The sequence below is a fragment of the Furipterus horrens genome, unplaced genomic scaffold (assembly GCF_987537825.1).
Source record: "Furipterus horrens unplaced genomic scaffold, mFurHor1.1.pri manual_scaffold_5, whole genome shotgun sequence".
In the NCBI taxonomy this organism is placed as follows: Eukaryota; Metazoa; Chordata; class Mammalia; order Chiroptera; family Furipteridae; genus Furipterus; species Furipterus horrens.
This window is the reverse complement of record NW_028327175.1, coordinates 144,044,073-144,065,129: the sequence shown is the minus strand read 5'-3', so window position 1 is coordinate 144,065,129 and position 21,057 is coordinate 144,044,073. Positions and strand designations below refer to the sequence as shown.

Sequence of the window (21,057 nt, the reverse complement as noted above, 5' to 3'; positions counted from 1 at the left end):
CAACCAAGTGATGAGGTGAACTGTTCATTCCACTCCCTTTGTGATTTCAGGAAGGCAGAAATCATGAACTCCCAATGACTTCTAGGTCCTTCTTTCTCTTGACCAAATAGGCACCAAAGTTGTAACTATAAAACCAGAAAGCCATTAAGAAGAAAAGTAAATGCAAATGTAAACTCTATTTTTCAATCTATTTGCATTTAAAAAATTTTACTCTCCTGTCTCTCACACAAATGTGATAAACACATTAATAAGCACAGAGAAACCACACAAGTCACTTTCTCACATAAAACAAGTTCCTTCCAGCTTAGAACTTTCAAGAAGTGACTGAAAAAAAGAATACTAAGTATTAGGAGATTGGATGCAGATTCATTTTAATGTAACTTCTAAAATGTTAATCCAAAGTCTTCCATTTCTTCCACAAATATTTATTGAACACTTAACATATGTCAGACTAAGCCTTCCGAGCAAACACAGATCAATATAGTAAGTCCTCACTTCACATCATGGAAGGGTTCGTGGAAACTGACTTTAAACAAAATGACTTATAATGGAATCCAGTTTACCATGAGTTAATTACAAGAGTTAAAGTTCCTATAATATATTTCAGGTCACAAAAATATCAGCAAACTTCTAAATAAACACCCAAACCCTTCTAAAATGTAGGTTACACATACATTTAAGAAAGGGAAATACAACATAAGAGAAGTCTTCTCTAACCCACTGTTCCAGTTTAGGATTGCAGGGTCCAGGACCCATTGAGCAGCTTAGGGCTCAAGGGCAGGATGCCCAGCCATCTCAAGACCATGCCCACCCAGACTGGAATAAGGCAGATATGCGAGTCACCCCATGTGCACAGCTTCAGGATGTGGGAGGAAACTGGAGTCCCCACACAGAACCACACACAGAGAGAACATGCAAACTCCACACAGACAGTGGCCCTGACAAGAGAATTTATTTCTTTTTCTCATCAACATTATAACTAAACAACATTGAAGGAAATGATGTTATTCGAGGATCTGCTGTACAACATCATCCTTACACTCAGGAAGTTCACAGTTTAGTGAGAAAGACAGCCAAGTAAACAAATAATTACAGTGCTATGTGCAACAATACGGGGTGTACAGGCTTTCTTGAAAGGACTGAGGAGGTCACATTCTACGTTACTCATGGACTTATTGAAGGAAACATCACAGAGCAGACACATTGCAATCAAGTGTAGAAGAATCAATAGGGCCAATCTAGTGAAGGGAGGGGATATGAGAAGGGAAGGGAAAGTCATTCCAAGCAGAGAGCCCAAAAGTATCAGAAAACATGGTAATTCCTGGGGCATGTGAATGACATTGGGAGGGGATTCTAGGATCCAGTCCTGAAGAAACAATATATCATGCTAAAGACTTGGGACTTTATCCTCTCTGCAAGTGGTTTTGTAAATCTACATCTTGGAATTAGAGATTAAGTAGAATAATAATTAAAATAATGTAATAGCCAACAATTATTGGGCATTATTAAATACCAGGAATCAGTTTAGGAATTTTAAGTGTACTTATATTTAAGCCTGAAAACAACCCTATGAAGTAGACACTATTATCATCCTAATTTATATGTAAGGAAACGGAGGCTCTGAGCATTTCCCCTGGGATGGAGGTAGAGGAACAAAAAAAGGGAACCTTTTTATATAGCACCCTTGGTGGTGAGTATACATTTCAACAAAGTATTCCTTTGCTAAGAAACAAACAAACACTTTCTTCAAGGATGGGGAGACACTGATCACAGATTAATGAAAATTAGCAGAGCAAGAGGAGAGCCCTAGCTTTTCATATCCTTAGCCCTGCCCTCATCACATTTGCAGAATGAGGAAGAAGGAGAGGGAAGGAAACTATATACAAAGAAGTGCTGTCACCTCCAGCAGGCCCCTTCTGGAATCACTTTGCCATTCCCTCACTCTGCTTTTCTCCTCCAACGTGAGTTTTAGCAGTAACAGTAGTAAGTCATGTTGACATGCTCACTGTATGCTAGCCCTAAACTAAACCCTTTGTGGGTGTTCTCTCATTTAATCTTCACAAAAGCATCATTCACAGCCTGCTTGCTACCCCAATCTACAAATGAGGAAGCTGGTGCCTGTGTAGGGGTGGGGGCGGTACCCATGATTCTTTTCTGTAATACTGCCTGTAACCATTCTCCATCCAACTCTTATTCCTTTGCCCCTTTCCTTTCTCAGCCACTCTCATCTAGCTAACAGTACTGTTCCAGGAACCTGTGGAATTTTTTGCTGCAGATTCTCTGGATGGAGAAGCTGAGGTGCTTGGTGATTATATTCCCTCTCCCTATACGCCAGAAAATCTTCCAAAGCCTATTCAACATATTTACTCATGTAATACAATGACCCTGAGAGACATACTATTACGTCCTCAGCTGAGGATACTCAGACACCAAGAGGGAAAGGAACTTTCCCAGAACACAGAGTCAGAGTCAGAATGAGGATCTGAACCCAGAATGCCCAGCTCTGGGACCTGCATTCCCATTCATACTTCATCTTACATGAATTAGCAGGATTATCACAATTAATCACTCAGTTTTCCTCAAAATTCTTTCTTCACTTGGCTTCCAGTCCACCTTATCACCTGGTTCTTGTCCTACCTTTCTAACTATCCCAGCCCATTCTCCTTAGCTAGTTTCTCCTTGTCTCCCTGACTTCTGAAAGTTGGAGTGCCCCAGAGATCAATCTTGGGACCTGTTTTCTACACTCAGTTCCTAGATGACCTCATCCAATTTTACAGCTTAAACAGCTCTATGTAAATAGCTTACAAATCAATATGTCCTGTCTGGAACTCTCTCGTAAAATTCAGACTCATATATCTAACTGTCCACTCAATCTCTCTACTATTGACTATCTACGGCATCTCAAAACCAACATGCCTGCAGCTGAGCTCCTGCTCTTCTTCCACAAACTCGCTACTCCCGAACTCAGTTAATCACAAGTCTATTCTTCCCATTGACCAGGGCAAAGCCCTGGGTGTCATTCTTGACTCTCTCACAACACATCCAATTCCTCTGTAAAATATATCCAAGACTTGACAAATTTTCACCACCCCTCACTATCACCACTCTAGGCCAAGCCACCATTTTCTCTCGCCTAGATGTTGCAATAGTTTTTCACAGAGTCTCCCTGCTTCTCCCCTCAACTCCCCTGCCAACTTGAGTGAAGGGAATGAGGCATCACCTTAATGCAAAATGTAAGAAACACCAAAACTCAATAATCATGACAAATGATATTTTAATGTAATATTTTTTTTAAATCCATAATTGAAAAATAGCAAAATTTTAATAAAAACAGGACTGGACTCTGTCTTTGCCTTACTCATCTCCTTTTCCTCACCTTACTCCCAGTCTCAGTCCCAATCCCACTCGACTCCCTTCAATGTATTCCCAACAGTTACAGTGATTCTGTTAAAACCTAAGTAAAATCTTGTCAGTCCTCTGGCTTCACATCTCAGAATGAAAGCCAACCCCCTTTTCATGATCTACAAGATCCTAAATGACCTGGCCGACCCCTATCTCCCTAACCCTCTCCTACTTCTCTCCTCGTTCACTCAGCTTCATCCTCTCCACATGGGCCACCTCACTATTCCATCAACAAGCTCTCCCCTTAGGAACCCTACACTTCCCATGCCCTCCACCTGCAATTCTCTCTCCCAAGGACACGCCTCACATCACCCAGTTCCCCACCCAAATTCATTCCATGGAGACCATGCTATCTAAAATTTCATTCCCCCCCACAACCTACTTCACTTCATATTCCTCTCCCATTCTTTTCTTTTCTCCCTAGAAATTATAAGTGTACTGTATATATTACTATGTATTTTGTTTATTGTTTTACCCACTATATAACTCCATAAAATAATACAAAGCTCAGATTTTGGAGAGAGAGGGTTTTGTTTTGTTCTCTGTTATATCCCTGTGTTTAAAAAGTTCTTGGATGACAGTAGGTACTTAGTAAATATGAAGATGGATAAATACTCATGTTGCTTCCTTTAGTTCAATGGTCTTAATACCTGCTATATATAGGTTTTGAATTCTATTACCTCAATAAATTACATCAGGAACTACACTTTAAAAATATAGTTGCCTAAGATCTGAATTCGCAAGGTGCTAAATTAGATAGCGTATTGCAAAACCTTTGTTTCAAATGGACCAATTTTTGAAACAAAAGTTTGATTTGCTTAAAACATATTTATCTGGGATTCAAGTTCATGCCTTAAATTATCAACACTGGGAGATCAAGCTGTTTTTAAGAAATAAACATTGAAGATCAAGTTTCTCTTACAGAAAATTCTGAATTTTATTTCCATGTTCTGATTTCTAATGACTTGATATTATATTAAGAGGCTATACAAATTTTCTTAATAATTTCACAGTGAATCTGTGTGTACTCAAAAGATCTTTCTGTTGTAAAACATCTTTGATTCCTTTTACTAATTATTAACCCAAACTAAGTTTTGTCAATACAACTTGTTTCACCATAAACTGTTACCTTTTGATAGAAAAGATGAAGTTCAGCAAAGAACAAATCTACAGGTTGGCCAAAAGACACCAGACTTTGCCTGCAAACATCTGTAAGACACTCATGACTAACCTTGTCAGACCACGTGCCCATTTATGGCCCCCTTGCTCCTGATAGTTCAGTTCAGCACTGTGGGAGACTTTGAGAGTGTCCTGAGGAAAAGACAATTTTAGGAATGTTTGGAAATAGAGCAAGAGTTGAATCTGTCTTCAAGTCTAATTTTCTTTGTAAATCTTCAAAATGCCTTTTGTAGTTCTATGTTTTTAAGAGGATTTATATTTTTTGTAGATGTTTCTATGACTGTATTCACCAGTGGGTTGGGATTTTAAGGTGAAAACAGGTCTTGTTTTCTCCCCCTAGCTTGTAGTGTTCAGAGAAAAGATCATTTACACTGTAAATGTGTCAGTAAAGCTACAAATTCCACCCGGGATTGTGACATGTGTATCAAATGACCATTATCTTGAAGATACTTTCTAATTTGTCTTAGCCAAAATATAAAGTTAAGATTTTTTTTCTTTTTAAAACCACTGCCTTTGCAAAGTACAGACACAGAAAGGGGCATGTTAATTAACTGGGTTAGCTTGCTGCCCATAAAACACACTGCCCTCAAGCTGGGTAGGGGATAGAGCTGACATATAAACAGTACTAACTAAATACTCCTAGAGACAATGAATGAGTAAAATCTGAATTGACCTGGGTCAGAAGCAAGCAAGAATTATTGGAAAGGTCAAGAGCAAGAATGGCCATGCTTATATGAAAAGCATAAAACTGTTCTGTCCCTATAACAGCTAATAGGTATTATCTTTCTGGAATCTCATTATTTTTTTCCTTTGGTTTTCTAAATTACATCAAAAATATTACTTTGTAAATGATGTTAGCCTATTATCATAGTTTGAGGACTTTTAAATTCTATCATTTTAATAATAGTTTGAAGCTACGTTTTACTGAAATAATCGCCTCAGCTTCTTCACTTTATTTGGTCACCTAATTTTTGGCCCAGTGTCCTATATTATTAATGGCTAATTCATTCTGAATCTTTAAATGACAACCAAAATCAGTACAGGAAATCTCAATACACAGGACAGAGAAGTTGTTAAAGGGCCTCTCGTCAAATACGTTAGATTTACATTTGATTCATAAAACATGTTTCCTCTGTTTGGTTGGCAGAGCATATTAAGCACAGTGAAAACCAAGCACAGAACCTTCACTGAGCCATTCGCATGCTAACCCAGCACGTACGCTCCTATCAGGCACATGGGAGACTTCAAAGCCTCACACCACCGCAGCCCTGGGACATTCTGCATGGCCATAGTCTTGCCCTGGGAACCTGTGAATTTGAACAACCATCACATTTGGAATGGGTTTCAAATCATGTACCTAAAATAGAAAGCACAGACAATAAAATGCTGAAATTACATAGTAATATCTATATACATAAACATGAACATGTGTAAACTTTCATGATTTCCTAGATTTTTACAAAGGGCTTTATGTCCTCTACTGAATGGACTGTGAGGTATATGATCTAGGTGTGAGTAGGCCCTTCCAATACCACTCAAAGGATCCACTGTTCTTGCTAAAACCCAGGTGAAATTTTTATTACATAAAGTAGTTTACATGATGACTTCTGTGTATCTGCCACCAGCACACTCTATTCTAGAAATTCATCTTTGGAGAATTAGTAGGTAAATGTCTTAGTTAACACAGAACAGGTAATTGAAGCGAAAACTCTCAGGATTTTGATACCTTCACTAGTTGATTGATTTAGTAACAGTGCCCTCTTACCACCTCTACAAGGACCATTGTGCATATTCTTTTAACTGATGAGAGCTAATTTGTGTTTAAGTATTTTGTGACATTCTGAGATCACTGGGTTGAGAATTACTGATCTGCATTCTAATGGGAGAAGGGATAGTATTCATTTTTTACTTTAAATTTAAACTGAAATCAAATGTTTTTAAAATCTCTTCCTTAATAAGGATATTTAACTGGCCTAGTTTGTGTGTGGCTGCTAGTTCCCCTAACCTTGATGACTGATTTGCAGAGAATGTTCCTAAAGATGTCCCTCATGAAAAGGACAAGTTGTGACTTGGCAACAGCAATTTACTTAATTTATCTTAAATTTGGTTTCAGTGAGCAACCCTAATTAACCTGATTTTTTGCTGATAATCACTCTCAATGGAATCAAATCACAAATCCGGGGATGGATTGAGCGGCACCCAGAAGGAAGCAGCCCTTCGCGCACTGGTCCAGCGCACAGGATATAGCTTGGTCCAGGTAGGAACTCCTTATGACATGTGCTGAGACCCACAGAATTCAGTGCTGAGACACTGACTTCACAGTGAGAATATTAGTGGTCCTAAGATGCAAAATGGGAATGATCAGTCATATAACTCTTCAGGTGGATGTTCCTTTCTGGTCGGGGAGGAAGCTGTACCATTTCAATTTTGCATGTGACCCTACAGGTGATGTTCTTTCTACTCTGGGTGATCAACTAAACCTTAACTTGTCATTGGAAAATGAAATCAGTGCCCATGGTCATAGAGATGATCACAGTTTTTAAAGGCAATATTAGTATATGAAAAGGCAGCTGGAATTTGCCACCCAAAGCTGTCGGTGAAATAGAACAAAGCCAGTGTTTCAAGAATCATCAAAGAACTATCCAGGCACTAGCCTTGGATTCCAAAGAGATCACTGCCGATGTAGGAGGACTTCTAGAAGTGGAATCCAAGGACTGAGCACTTGGTCAGCCTAGCTATTTCAGTTACTTCTCATAACATCTACTCAACAGCTTAGGATAATATAATAATTTTTCTCTATGTTCATCATTTTTGAAAAAAAAATCCTAAATTGTCTATTCATAGATGTTAGTTGTTAAGATTATCTGTACATTACTGTCTTTATAACTTCCTTTAGAGAGCTTTTCATATATTAAAAAGCAAACTAGTATTAGACATATAAATGATATTTGAAAACATAATGTTGCCTTTTACACTAAGACAAAGTATTGGAATTCTCAGCAATTTAATTTTCCTGCACCTACATAATTTTCCAATTTAACCAAATCTCTGTGTTGTTATAGATACCAATGTCATATGTGGATAACAATAAAATAGGCAGCAGTGTCCCTTTATTACATGGTCCTTTGTCAGATTGTTGCAAAATGTACTACATTTAGTTTTCAACTAATCTTATAAGTCATGGCATGCCCTGTTAGAGATAATATTGTACAATGCTCTAATTGTTCATCCTAATGAGGAGTTTTTAGTTACATTTTTTAAGATTTCAGAAAATATTTCATGGTAAAGTTTTCAGTTTCATTTACATCAAGGGCAAGGGAGATACTAACGTATTATTAGTTTTTCAATACTTAATAAAAGCTAAATTATTCTAGATATTTTATTTCCAAATTTAATGTACTCAAAATTAAGGACTGATTGAAAAACTCTGTGTAGTCTTCTATCACAAAAAGTGGTTATTCTATAATTCATATAGATAATTCTAAAGACTTTACAGTGTACAAAACAGGGACACTCAGAATAATATTTTTACATCTGACCAGGTACAGTTGAACAGTGGGGTTTCTTTCTTTTTATAATCAACATTTTCATAGATGTTATAAATCAAATATTGTTTTTAACTCAGTATTTTTAAAAACTTCTTTGTATTTGAAACATTCATACAATTCATTCAAGACCATGGTAGTGGAAAGCACTTACACCCTTTTAAAAAGCAATTTGTCAATATTTATTTACAAGAATATTCTCCTTCTGTAAACAAATCTCTGATGATTCAAAAAATAATGAATACATATAAACATGTCCAGTCTGACATTATTTATAATACCTCAATATAGCAGACCTAAATCTATTAAAAGGAAGGAAATGATTAAGGTATGAGTATATAATCAGTACACTCAACAAGCATAATTTTACAAGAAATAATCCTAAAACAATAAAAATTGTCCATTTAGTTTTATTCTGGGTTCTGGAGCTTCCTTTTCCCCCAGATAAAACTCAGGGAAAGTCTGCTGACTTTTCTGATAACTTTCAGATAATAAAAAACAAAATCTCCATTAAATAATTAAGTCTAGTCCAGTATAATAATAACAACATCATTCAAATTTATAGCTATTTCCCTTTCCCAACTACATCAAGGTGGAGTGTGATTTCTTTTCCATTTTCCTCCTTTATGCTTTCAGAAGCATAGTTTCTATGCCAGTTCACTAACTGTAATTCCTGACTCAGAGCTGAAGCAGAAGAGAGGGGTGAGAGCAAAGGGAAAGGGACAGGAAAGCTCTTATTGACTGATATTGGCATTAGGCTCTCTGGGCCTGGCAGGTATGTAAAGCTTATGCGATACTCTGTAGGATCATCAGAGCCATCCTTAATTCCATGGTTGGGGATCTCTCGCATGGCTACACTTTCCCCTGGCTGAACACTGTCCTGAGCCTGAGCCTCCTTCTGCAAAGCTTTTTAAACTCTAATCAGCGCTCTTGGAAAAGATGGAACATAACCCCAGATTCAGACATATGGTCAAACTCTAGTCTTCTGGAAACACTCACACTCTCTCTGACTCAGCAAAGTCTAGAAGTGCAGGTGACACAAAGGAACCAGCTCTCTTTGTCACCAAAATCAAAGCAGCAGGTCAACCCCTACTCACCAGTAGATATCTCAGCAATAAGTTAGACCCACCAGCCTAGAACGTTCCCAAATGCACAGAACACCTGTGAAGCTCTCTGAGTGGTTTCCTACTACCCCTTCCCTGCCTTAGGTAAATTGAGAAGCACCTTGCAATTCCTTCCATGAAGGGGTAGCTAGGATTCACAACACAGTGGGCAGTGGTTTCCAAATATCTTTCAATAAACTCCCAAAACTGCTCTAAACTCTTCAACCTCATTTCCAAACTGCAGTGTAGAAGAGAGGAGGGGGTATTCAGTTAAGAATGCAAAACAGTTAAACAGCTTTCTCTACCTCTTTGTTCTGCTTGGTGGTCCAGTGACTTGGTTTCCTATCCAAACCAGAGAAGACCCACTCTATCTTAAAATCCTGTTACAAATGAAATTGTATTCAGTCATTAAGTGATCATATAAAAGGTTCTGCAGGACAGAAAATTGTAATGCTATTATTACAGCTATGTAAAAAACTTGCAAATAACAATATTTGTTAAAAGAGACTCAAGCAACAATGGAGATCATTTTATAAACCTAATGTTATAATAATATCTGCATTATAACAGAAAAACCAATAGGGCTATGTAATTTTAAAATAAAATGTTTTCAAATAAAATACCCCTAAAAATACATGGTCGATCCGTATACTACTTTGATCTTATATATTCAATTACATTGAGAAAATGTTAATAAGGATTTAGACCACACGTTATTGCAATAAAAAAAATAATACTAAACATTTATTGGGCACTTAGGTTCTAACTGCTTTATGTATATTAATTCATTTAAACCTTAAAACAACACTATGAGTAACTACTACAATCATCTTCAATTCCCAGATAAGGAAAACAAGGCACAAGGAGGTTAGGTCACTTGCACAAGATACAAAGGCTCTAATTCCAGTGCTATTGGCCAAAATTTCTGACAACACTTAAAAATATAAGAGCTACTATAATGTTATCTTTAAGATTGCAATTTTAGAGGTTAGCTTGTTAGGGCATTCTAAAAATATTTCCTGGAGACTCAACTTTGTAACATAATTCACTTTAAATAATACTTATTTGTTAGCAGGATGACTATTAGATCAGAAATTGTCCGATAATGTAGAAAGCTAAAACTCTAAAACCTAGTTATCTAGATCTAAACCCTCTCTAATCAAGATTTAAATATATACATGACTTGGTTCAATCATTTTGAATTAATTGAAAACTCCCTATTGATTCTGGCTGCAAAGTACTGAAAATCACCCGAGACTTCAAATTAGAGATGGTAGACACTGGTCTCTACCACATAACAATTGTATAATTTTGAACATGTCCTTTAACCACTATAGGGCTTAATTTTCCACAAGATTGACCAGGACATTCCCCACTCTTTCAGTCATCATTTTGTGATTCTAGTAGCTGCTGTGTTGAATCATTGGTCAGCAAACTGCACTAATTAGCTGGAAGAGAAGGCCAGCGTGTTTTGAAACACATCCTCCAGCTCTTTGTAGTTTAGGGAAAATCCTTTAGCCTTCTCAGTACTTCTGTCTTCCTACTCTGGATTAGAGGAAAGATTAATATCTTTACTTAAAAAAAAAAAAAAAGACAACATCAGGTGAACTTTTTTAAAAATCCCTGTACAAAAATGAAGATAGATATCTCAATGCAATTCAGGGTGCCTACCCATACAATAATCATTTCCAATTTTATGATATTTATTTACTAAGTTAGGGTTTGAAAGATTTACTTCTATTGTAACTTTGCAGTCTGATATTGAATGCTGAATATCAGCAAAACACGAATTTTAAAAAAGAGGCTAATTTGTGCTCTCTTATCACTCACAGAACAAATACAGCTGTCAAAAATAGAATTTTGCAGGTTACTTAATAACGCGAGCCAGTCTGTTCTATGGCAACTGATGCAACAATCCTTGCTTGTTTGAAAATATACTTCGTGATATCATGTTTAAATAAGTGGATATTTTTAGATATTGGTAGCTGAAAATTTATTTTATCAAATTACTTCAGAGAATAAAAGAATGCAATTCCCTGAAAATAGCAAATATTAATAAATGTTATTGATGAAAATTGTGTGATGTTGACGGGTTAAACTTTCAACTTCATAGCCACCTTCTGCCACGTAGAAATGGTTTGGAAGTATGCTGCAATGTTAACTCGTAAAAAGTCTTTGTGTCCAGGCAATGGAATTATGTGTGGTGCTCTTTCCTTACTTTTTAAATCTTAACTGTACTTCCTAGATTTTCTAAAGGCAGCATATATTTCTTTGAGAGTCAAGGAAAAAAAAATCACATTGTGATGATTCTTTCCTCAAGAATTTATCAATGATATGAGTCATAAACTCTGTGACATGTGATGCTCCTTCTATCTGAAATCTCCTCCTTAAAACTAGGCAAAGGGCAAGGGAGTGGGGCCTAGGTGGGAGTGGGCAAAGGGGAGAAAATGGGGGACATAAGAGACTTCACTTGGGGCGATGGACACATGATGCAGTGTGCAGATGATGTTTCATTGAGTTGTGCACTTAAAACCCGTACGATTTTACAAACCAATGTCACCCCAATAAATTTAATTTTTTAAAAGGCAAATAGAGTTTATATAGATGAGCATTTTCAGAAAACTTTCTACCCAGTGTGGGGTTAGTGTACATTAACTTTAAATCTACTATAACTAAAGCTAAATATATAGTTAATTAAAATCACCCTGAAGTAGTTCAAGTATTTTTTAAAAGTAGACACAGGATACTTATATATAATTTTAAGTTATTTAAAATATGGTATATATTAGCACTGTCAGTCCAATTAACCTATTTATAATCTATTTTCTAAAAATCATTACAATACAATAAATTTTTGTGAGGTATAATAGTGCCATTGCTTTCTTAATCCAATTATTGTCCTTCATAAGCTTAAAGGGTTGTGTTTGTTTTTCTGTTTTGTTTCCTTAGTCCCTATCACTGAACACAATGTGTCGATGACGTTAGGACTTGATATTATAGATGTATAAGATATACAAGAGATGACCAAAAAAAACCTAAACTTATAAAATACCATGTATTTATTCTTATATGTTTAATCTTCAGTCACCTTGGAAGTACTTTCCATTTGATGCAATACACCTATCAAGATGTTTTTCCCTCTGCTCAAAATAGTTTTTGAACCCATTGATTTTGATGCCTTCTAGTGCTTCTTTTTTGTTTCACCTTTTCCACATCGGTAAAACGTTTCCATTTGAGTACTTTTTTCATCCAGGGGAAAAAAAAGTCACTTGGAGCTGGATGAGGTGAAAAGGGAGGGTAGGGCATGGAGTCATGCTGTTTTGGGTCAAAAACAGCTAAAACTCAGCGCGGTGTGGGCAGGTGTGCTCATAAATCATCCACCATGAAATAAGCAAATATGTTGAAAGAGTCTTTAAAAAAAATTCTCCAAGGCCAAACACAGCTTCTCACCATAATGCCAGCTGGCACATTGACACAGATCAGTTCCTAGAACACCAACTTAGTGGGGGAAGTCTGTACTACAAGAGGCCACCCTTCCAAAAGTAATTCTGGTTTTGTGGGGTACCCCCTCATATAACCTGACCTAAAATGCATATAAGGCAGTTGCAATAAGAATGACTATATTCAAAATTTAAAATGACAACATAAGACTGCATTAAACAGATGTGGGTGCTACTTTTCTTTCAGAGGCTTAAAATTGACCAAAACCTTTGACCTAAAGTATAAGGATAAATATTTAGACATAGGATGTTCATAATAGTGAAATTTATATTTACAAATTAAACATATCTTAAATGTAAAATAAAATACTACCAGTTACATAATATGACAAACCTTATATTTCCAAATTATACAGCCATGTATAATTCTGATTTCATACAAAGACATGAAGAAATGTCTAAATTTTAATGTTTACTTAAAAATCAGAATATAAAACTTATATATGCTTCCAAATAATATTTTAAGAAATTACACAATAAAAGAAATTGGAAAATAACAAAATATAAATCTCTGATTGGAGTAATTTTTTTGTTTGACATCTTTTATTTTCCAAATTTTCTATAATAATGTAGATAATTTTTTTATAAGAAAAAAACCTCATAAAGTAAAAAAAAGAATTCTAGGGCACATGCAATTAGAAGGAGAAAAATTGGGAAATTTTTATGCAGAAAACAATTATTACAGTTGAATAATAGGCACCTGTGTTCATTAGGCTATTCTAATTTTTATGTGTTTTAATTTAATATGAATATAGCCCAATTCCTTTATTTAATATTTCATAGTTAGAAAAGCCCCAGAGTTATACAATTCAGTAGAGACATAAATCAGAGGTCTGCAAACTATGACCCTGACTCAAATGTGGCTACAGCCTGTTTTTGTATTTTTGTAGTGATTACAGACTATGAATGGTTTTCACATTTTTAAAAGGTTATTTTTTTAAGCCTAAAATATCAACTATCTGGCCTTTTACAGAAAATGTTTGCTGACCCAAATCTAATCCTTAATCTGTTGCTCTATGTTAGAAGCTAATCCAGTTTTTAAAGAAAATTCCTTATTACTGTTTAACCAAAATATTTGTAAAATGCACAATACCTTTGAGCAGTGAAGACACTGTGTCTTAATTTCAAAGACCCAATAATATTACAGCAGATAAGAAAGAAAAATAAGTGGACTTCATCTTTTTCTTCTTCTTTTAATTGGCCATCAGCCTCTATTTCTTAAACTAGGAACAAAATATGCCTTGAATTCCCACCCCTCAAATTTTGCTTTCTATGCATGTTCTCTTAAAGGAAGTTTTAATGCAACCACATTATTTTATTCCAATGTGTGCAATTCCTCTATGACTATGTACAAGCCATAGGTGCAAAGAGTAGTGCTAGATCAACATAAACCTGATGAGGATACACTCCCCTCTTCTAAGGGGGCCCCAAATCAAGTTAAATCCCCCATCTCTCTGGTATGGTACTCTAGTAATTTTATGTAGGCATTTCTCAAATTGCAATTTTTTCCTACAAATAATGCAATAGAAATAAGTAACTTAGGACCTCAGTATTTACACTTGGCTTCACCTAGATTAGCTCAGCAAGAGGCAGAAGAAAAAACGCTGTGGCCTTGACATTCTTTTCCAACCACCACACAAAAATCCTAGGGACAGAAATAGAAATTTGACTTCATGATAAAATATAGTTCTTGGGACCTCTGTTTTCTTCTATTGCCTGTTCTTACCACCTGCTCACATCCCCGCTATCCAAGGACTTAGGTCATTCACCAAGTGCACAATACTAGTTCTTTAAATAGGTAGACTAAGCAGGAGAACAGGATGAGATCAGCAAGTCATCGCAGGCACACGTTTCCCTTAGCTTATCACCCCAGCCAATGTTATTTTAAAACTCTTTAAGAAGCCTTGCTCCTGCTAGCCAGAAATGCCACAGCCTGGGGTGCAAGACTCTTATTAAAAGAACAGTCCTGTGAATGCTTTTGTGGAAAATGCATGTGCCTGCCATGTGAAGGGAACTGCAGCATCCCAACACATAGGAACACATACCAGAAGCCCTTTTCCAGCAGCAATGAATTTCTCCTCAAAAAGCCTAACAGAGATTTGTTTTCATAGGTCTTCAATATAAGGTTCAAAATCTTTGCAAACTATGTTTTTTCTCAAAAAACTAGAAGCACATGAGGTTTTCCATTTTATCAGCTTAAAAATCAGTGTGAACTTCATGACTCAAAAACATAGAAACACTTTCGACTTTGCCTGCAGGCAACTTCAGTATTTTAAGCATTGTTACGTGTTTGTGTAATAGAGATAAGCAGCCAAAATAAGTGACTCTTCAGCTTCCAAACCTAAAAGATTACCACTATGAGATGCAAAGATAGCTTTCTAACAGGGACTAAGAAGAAAAGCAGTGAGATCTCAGAGCCATGCAATTAAGAATCTGCAAAGACTTCAACTCCAGTCTTTTTAAACATGTTTCAGAGGTGCTGGAGAGAGCTGAGAGGAGGTTAAATGGTAAACAACATTAAAAAACTTGAACTTTCCTACTGAGAACATTATTCCACTTTCAGTTCTTTCAGATACTCAGATGAGAAAAGCTAGTGATTGAAGGTATGCCTTCAACACCTCTCTTGCCCCTGCTAAGCTTTTTAAACACAAAGGACAGGACTAGAGCTCAGCTTGTGGCAAACTACACAGTCCAGCTAGAATTTAATCATGATTTCCCTCCTTTGTAATTGCTTTTATAATTATCTTCCATTTGTGGGAAATTATATATACATTCTACTTATAAGAATGACATATTCTTTTTTGCATAAGTTTTTAAAGAAAATCAATACAAAGACAGTCATTTGAGTAGTTAATAAAATAGATGTTAATTGGACATGGAATTGGAGAAACACTGACTTTTTAAATCCCTATCGTATTCCCTTTATGGATCCTATTGACAAACTCACAAAACATCGAATGAACATTTTCCCACATTTTAATACAGCGTCAAAGTCTGCCTCCCTTTCACAAGCATCCTAACACTCTCACAAGACCTTCACAATCACCTAGTCAACCCTGTTTCTTTATAAATGAAGAATTTAAAGTCAGGAAAGATTTAGTGTCTAGTCTTGCCAAGTCTCTTAGCTTCTCAGAAATTTAAATTCATGGGAGTGTGGTAAAAAGAATAATGACTGTATAAAGTTCTCATTGTGTGTTATGTATGTTTCTCACATAACAAAATGAGTACATTAGATGGAATTCTCCTTGGCATATGTGAACAAGGAAAAGAAGGAGAGCGGGTACCCAAACTGCACATGCTTTATCTGCACATTGACAAATGTCTATCTGCATGTGGATAGCTTCATATAATTTAACCAGATGTTTGACTGCTATATTATTAATCAATTCAAAAGGCAAATGAAAAGTAAATTAAGTAAACAAGTAAATAAAAACCTGGATGGGCCTATTGAATAAATTACGTATTCCAAAAAGATAAAAGCCCAAAATATATAAAGCATTCACCAAAGCTTTTCCCTAATTATTTCTTGGGTGGAATTTCAAGGTTCCTGTAGGTTGGAGCAGTGTGTAAAGACTCATGCCCAGAGCCAGAAGCGAGCATAAACACAGCAAATCCTGGTATCAAAAAAGTAAACACATTCTTTGCAGTCCATCATTATGTGAACTTTGTTGCAAAATGTGAACAGAGGTCTTAGAAGTGAGTTGGCATTTTACTTATTCTCTTCTGTAGAAACACACACAAGTAAAAGTTTTCTGATTTTTAATTTTGTGTAAGGATTTCTCAAATCTAATATTCCCATGAATTGGCCAAAAACATATTATGAAAAGATTTACAAAATAGAAATTATTTTTAAAACCCTGTTTGCTTATGAAATATTGAGATACTGAATTTCTAAAGTGTGGTTTGCCCCACATAATTTTTACAGGTAAAGGCAAAATGTTAAATATGATATTATTAAACACTTCATTTGATAACAAATTAGTTCTGCCTTCATAAGACAACTAATATTATGAAATCAAATTAGGACTCTTTTTCAAGGCAATAGAACTTCATCAGCCTTCCAAAATGATAGAAGAACATGATTCATAATTTGCTAAGTTGTTTTCATGAGTGAACCACATCATACATTTTTAAAGATCAAGTGCAAAAGCTTTGGGGAGAGTGAAACAAATAGATAAATTTCTGAGGATCAAAAGCCATTTGTATTTTTCTTTGTGCATTTTTCCATAAATACCTCTAATAATATCATTTATTTAGAATTCATTAAATCAATTTACTATTTCTATTCAAGTTAACTTTAAAAGTAAACTTCTCACTTATGTAAATGCAAAAGACACAGGTTTTATGTGATAATTATAATTTTCTAACACACAGTAAGATAAATGCATAGCTACTAAAACAAAACAATGACCTATAATCAACCTAATGTTGTTACATACCACATTTTGAGAAACGCTAAGTTATAAAATAACAAAGCTAAATTTCTGTTTGTATATTATGTTTATTCCCTAACTTTTCCTCTCTTTGTTTCTAACTGTGGTTCCACATTTCTACAAACTGAAACATTCCATTTTATCACAATTGCTATTGCTCTTTCTATTTTTAGAATAATAATAGCTGACATCCATATTGCTTATGCCTTACAAATACTGTAAAAAAAAAAAAGAAGCTAATACAGGTAATGTGCTAACTTTCAAAGTATATAAATTAAATAAATTCTGCTTTCTAAAAATTCTAAGTCTAAAATAGATTTACCAACATAAAGTTACTGATCTTAACAGGATATGAAGGTAAACAAACTAAATACACAAAACATAATTATCTTTTATAGCTAATTAACAATGAATATTCCCCAGAACCCTGTCTATTGTGCTCAGACAACAAAAATATCATAAGCAGAGCCAAGGTAAAAATATTGTCTAAGAATCCTTTTGGGACATTTTATTTAAGGTCCTGTAGATTTATTGGCCTTGAACCCTATCATATAATGTGTAGGTGGTATGCAAGTGGAAAGTCATACAAATCATGTCTAATAAAGACTTTTATTCACTCTTACAAATCAACAACTGGGAAAACACACTGCCAATTCAACAGATACAGTGCAGTGAGACATTCCCAATGCATCAGCATCAACTGTGATAAGAGTCCACAGGAGTTTGCCACAGAACCACTATTCTGTGTATGGCTTTGGTGAATGGCATGCTTACAAAGTCTAGAAATGCCACCTAGTCTGTGTATACTCTCCAGCACCTGAGAGAACAGAAGCAGAACTTAGAAAGAAAATATACCATTTCTTCCTTCTTGGAAAGAAAAAAACAAAGAACCAAAGACAACCACAGAGATGACTACAGATTTAGAATACAAAATTTCCAAAGAACCAATAAAGGAATTGAAATATCTAATCATGAAAACAAAAACAAAAACAAAAAACCACCTGCTGAATGTCCTTCCAGTTTATGAATAGGCTCATTTATGGGAGACAACAAACCATCTGGTCTCCATGCTTGGTGAAGTTAACAAGGGAGTGTCCCACATAACATGCAGAATTATAAGGCTGATAAGTGTGAAAAGTCATCATGACTTTTGAACAGTATACACAGCATGCAGTTTTTACCAGATCAAGAATCACAGGGCCTTGGTTCCAGTGATGTCTGAAATAAATTAAACCAGTGTGACTTCAAACAACTCACATAATTTCTTTGGACTCAATTTCCTCATCTGCACAATTGGATTAATATTTTGGGTTGGCCAATAAGTCCATTACATTTTTTCCATAAAAGAAAAAAACATTTTTCATTTTCATCAATAACCATTGATTTGGATATTTTGAGTATGTCAGCTATCTCTCACTATAGGCTTATAGTGGGCAGAGGCCAGGGGTGCTGCTAAGCATCTTCTAATGCATAAGACGGCCCCACAGCAAAGGATTATTTGGCCAAAATGTTAATAGTACTAAGAAACTTTACAAACCACTTTTGACATGTTTGATCAGTCACAGCACCTTTTCCATAGACTACACAAATTTTTTTTGCATTTTAGTTGTGTTTTTACCTTTCTTGAAATAACAAAGCATAATACACTGAAAATGTTGCATATTTCTTCCATCTTCAATATTAAAATGGCTGCACAAAAATTCAATTTTGATTTTTTTAAATGCATGCTCTTCAGACAGCTGTCATAATACAATCTAACAAAATTGTTTCAAGTGATATAAAAGACAAGTAAGCACTACTAAAGCCATCTTGCAGAAAAAAATTAAACAAACTTGGACAACCCAATAAAAACAAGAAAAAAATGTCATGACTACGAGCGTGGACTCAGTATTCAAAAACTGTCTTTGTCACTTACTGTTTGTACAAATCTGGACACATTCTGTGCCTTGGAGTCCTCATTTATAAATCAAAAATAAGAAGTATCATCCACATGGTTTTATTGAGAAGTTTAAAAGAGTTAATACATGTAAAGCACAGGGCATAGTGTCCAACTTAATAAGAGTTAGCTTTTGTTTCAGCAGGATTTCTTTTTCTGCTGCTGTTACTATTATTATGTGCATATAGTAGAAGCTAATTTTTATTGATTAAACATAAAAGGAGTTTATTAAAAGAATATTGGTTCAAAGAAACTTTTGATTTGGAAGACCAGACTCAAGGGAAGCTTTTAGGAATGAACCCCAAAACCACATCATAAATCTGGAATGATATAAAAATGCATCATCACCACAGAATGCTCAAAACTAAAGTTTGCACCATTACAATTCTGCACCAGAACTCGATTTTTCTTTATGATAACTATGATTGTCTCAGCTGCAAGAGAAGCTGGAAAAGGAAGTATTTGGCTTCTTCTTTTTTTTTTTTTTTTTTTTTTTTTTTAGTATCTGGCCTTTTAAAATCCCATAGGAGAAAGCTGTTTTGCCCAAATTCTCCAGATGTATAAAAAGTTCAGATGCCAGGTGACCAAAATGAACTCAGTCTGTTTGAGGTTCATGCTAAGATTTAGTGCTTAGAATCATTTATCAAAAGCTGTATGGTTTTATGCAAGGTCAAGAAGATGGTATACAAAATCCCTTCAAGACTGTTTCCATCATAAAAGATTTAAAATATCCATGACAGAGGAACTTACAATACTCTTTACATATAAACAGAGTTACTAAATAGTCTTGCTACCTAATACTTTAGTTAAAGCGAAGAAGTAGATCTTCAATTTTTAATTTATAGAGTTGAAATTTTCACCTCTTCATATGTGACTGGAGAGAATGAATGGCTTCCAAGTCTTTAATGGGGAAAAGAAAAATTCCCAGAGTTGAATGAACATTCTCTCATGGAAAAAAAAAATCCTATATTCTCTCTCTCTGAACTATTAATATATTTGTACTACTGGGGGATGCATTCCACGAGAAGGACATCAGTCAGGAGGGGACAGAGCAGTTATAACTGGGCTTTATTTTAAACTCAACTATAAAAAATAGTGCCTAAAATACCAGCAATCCAGCCTTCCAACTGTCCTTTCTGAGTAATGGACAGCTATTCTGACGCCATGACTAATGCACAGGATCTGCCTTAAACTGGCCTGCTTCTCCACCCCTGGTGCATTCCAGGCCCGGTGGGTGGTGCATGAAGTAAATCTTCCCCCACTGGGTGACCTCTGTGGCATCTCTGAACAAGTCAGACCCTTTGTCACCCCAAAAGATATTCTTCAGGAATTTATTTTAAGTGTTTATAGAAACCACAGAAAGACTATTAATAAGCTTTCCTGATCACTCATTTTGTCTCATAAGCAGATGAATTCTCCTATACACATGATTTGCACAAAACAGTTTGGTGACATTTTTAGCAATTATAGCAAGGAAGAAAGTTGAAGGAAAAATCTTTAAAAGGTCAATATGCTCATTGCCTACTTATTTTCAAACTCTCAGACAAAGCTTATCCAATCAGAAATTCTGGAATAGTCACTTTACTATTATGGGATGAAAATTTGCTTTCTTCAACTGAAGAGTGAAAATACTACCTAATTCATACAAAGTTTTTTTCCAATAATCCACTGAATCGTATGTGTCTAGACATTTAAAATATACACATATGACCTCAGAGGAATCACCATCAACCAAAAGTTTTGAGTTTGACCCAGGAAGCAGACCACAGTTTGGCAATAGAAATATGGTTCTCGGTAAGCAACAGATATGAGATGTTCCCTTCCCCTCAAAAAAAATTGTGCAATAAAATGATTAGAAATTGAAAAAGGACTTTAAATGCAACAGAGTTTACAATATCATGGTATGATAAACTTTTTCATAAATAAGTATTTAATTGTGTAGATCTGTTACAAGTGATT

General features: G+C 35.4%; 1 protein-coding gene across 1 annotated transcript in view; it reads left to right on the top strand.

Annotated features, from left to right (window-relative positions):
* A1CF (APOBEC1 complementation factor) overlaps nt 1-21,057 on the top strand; it is a 78,559-nt gene that overhangs the window by 19,859 nt on the left and 37,643 nt on the right. The window contains exon 2 of the mRNA XM_090278039.1: nt 6,695-6,838. Coding sequence (XP_090134165.1) covers nt 6,740-6,838 — 99 coding nt within the window. The 5' untranslated portion in view covers nt 6,695-6,739. The remainder of the gene's footprint in view (nt 1-6,694; nt 6,839-21,057) is intronic.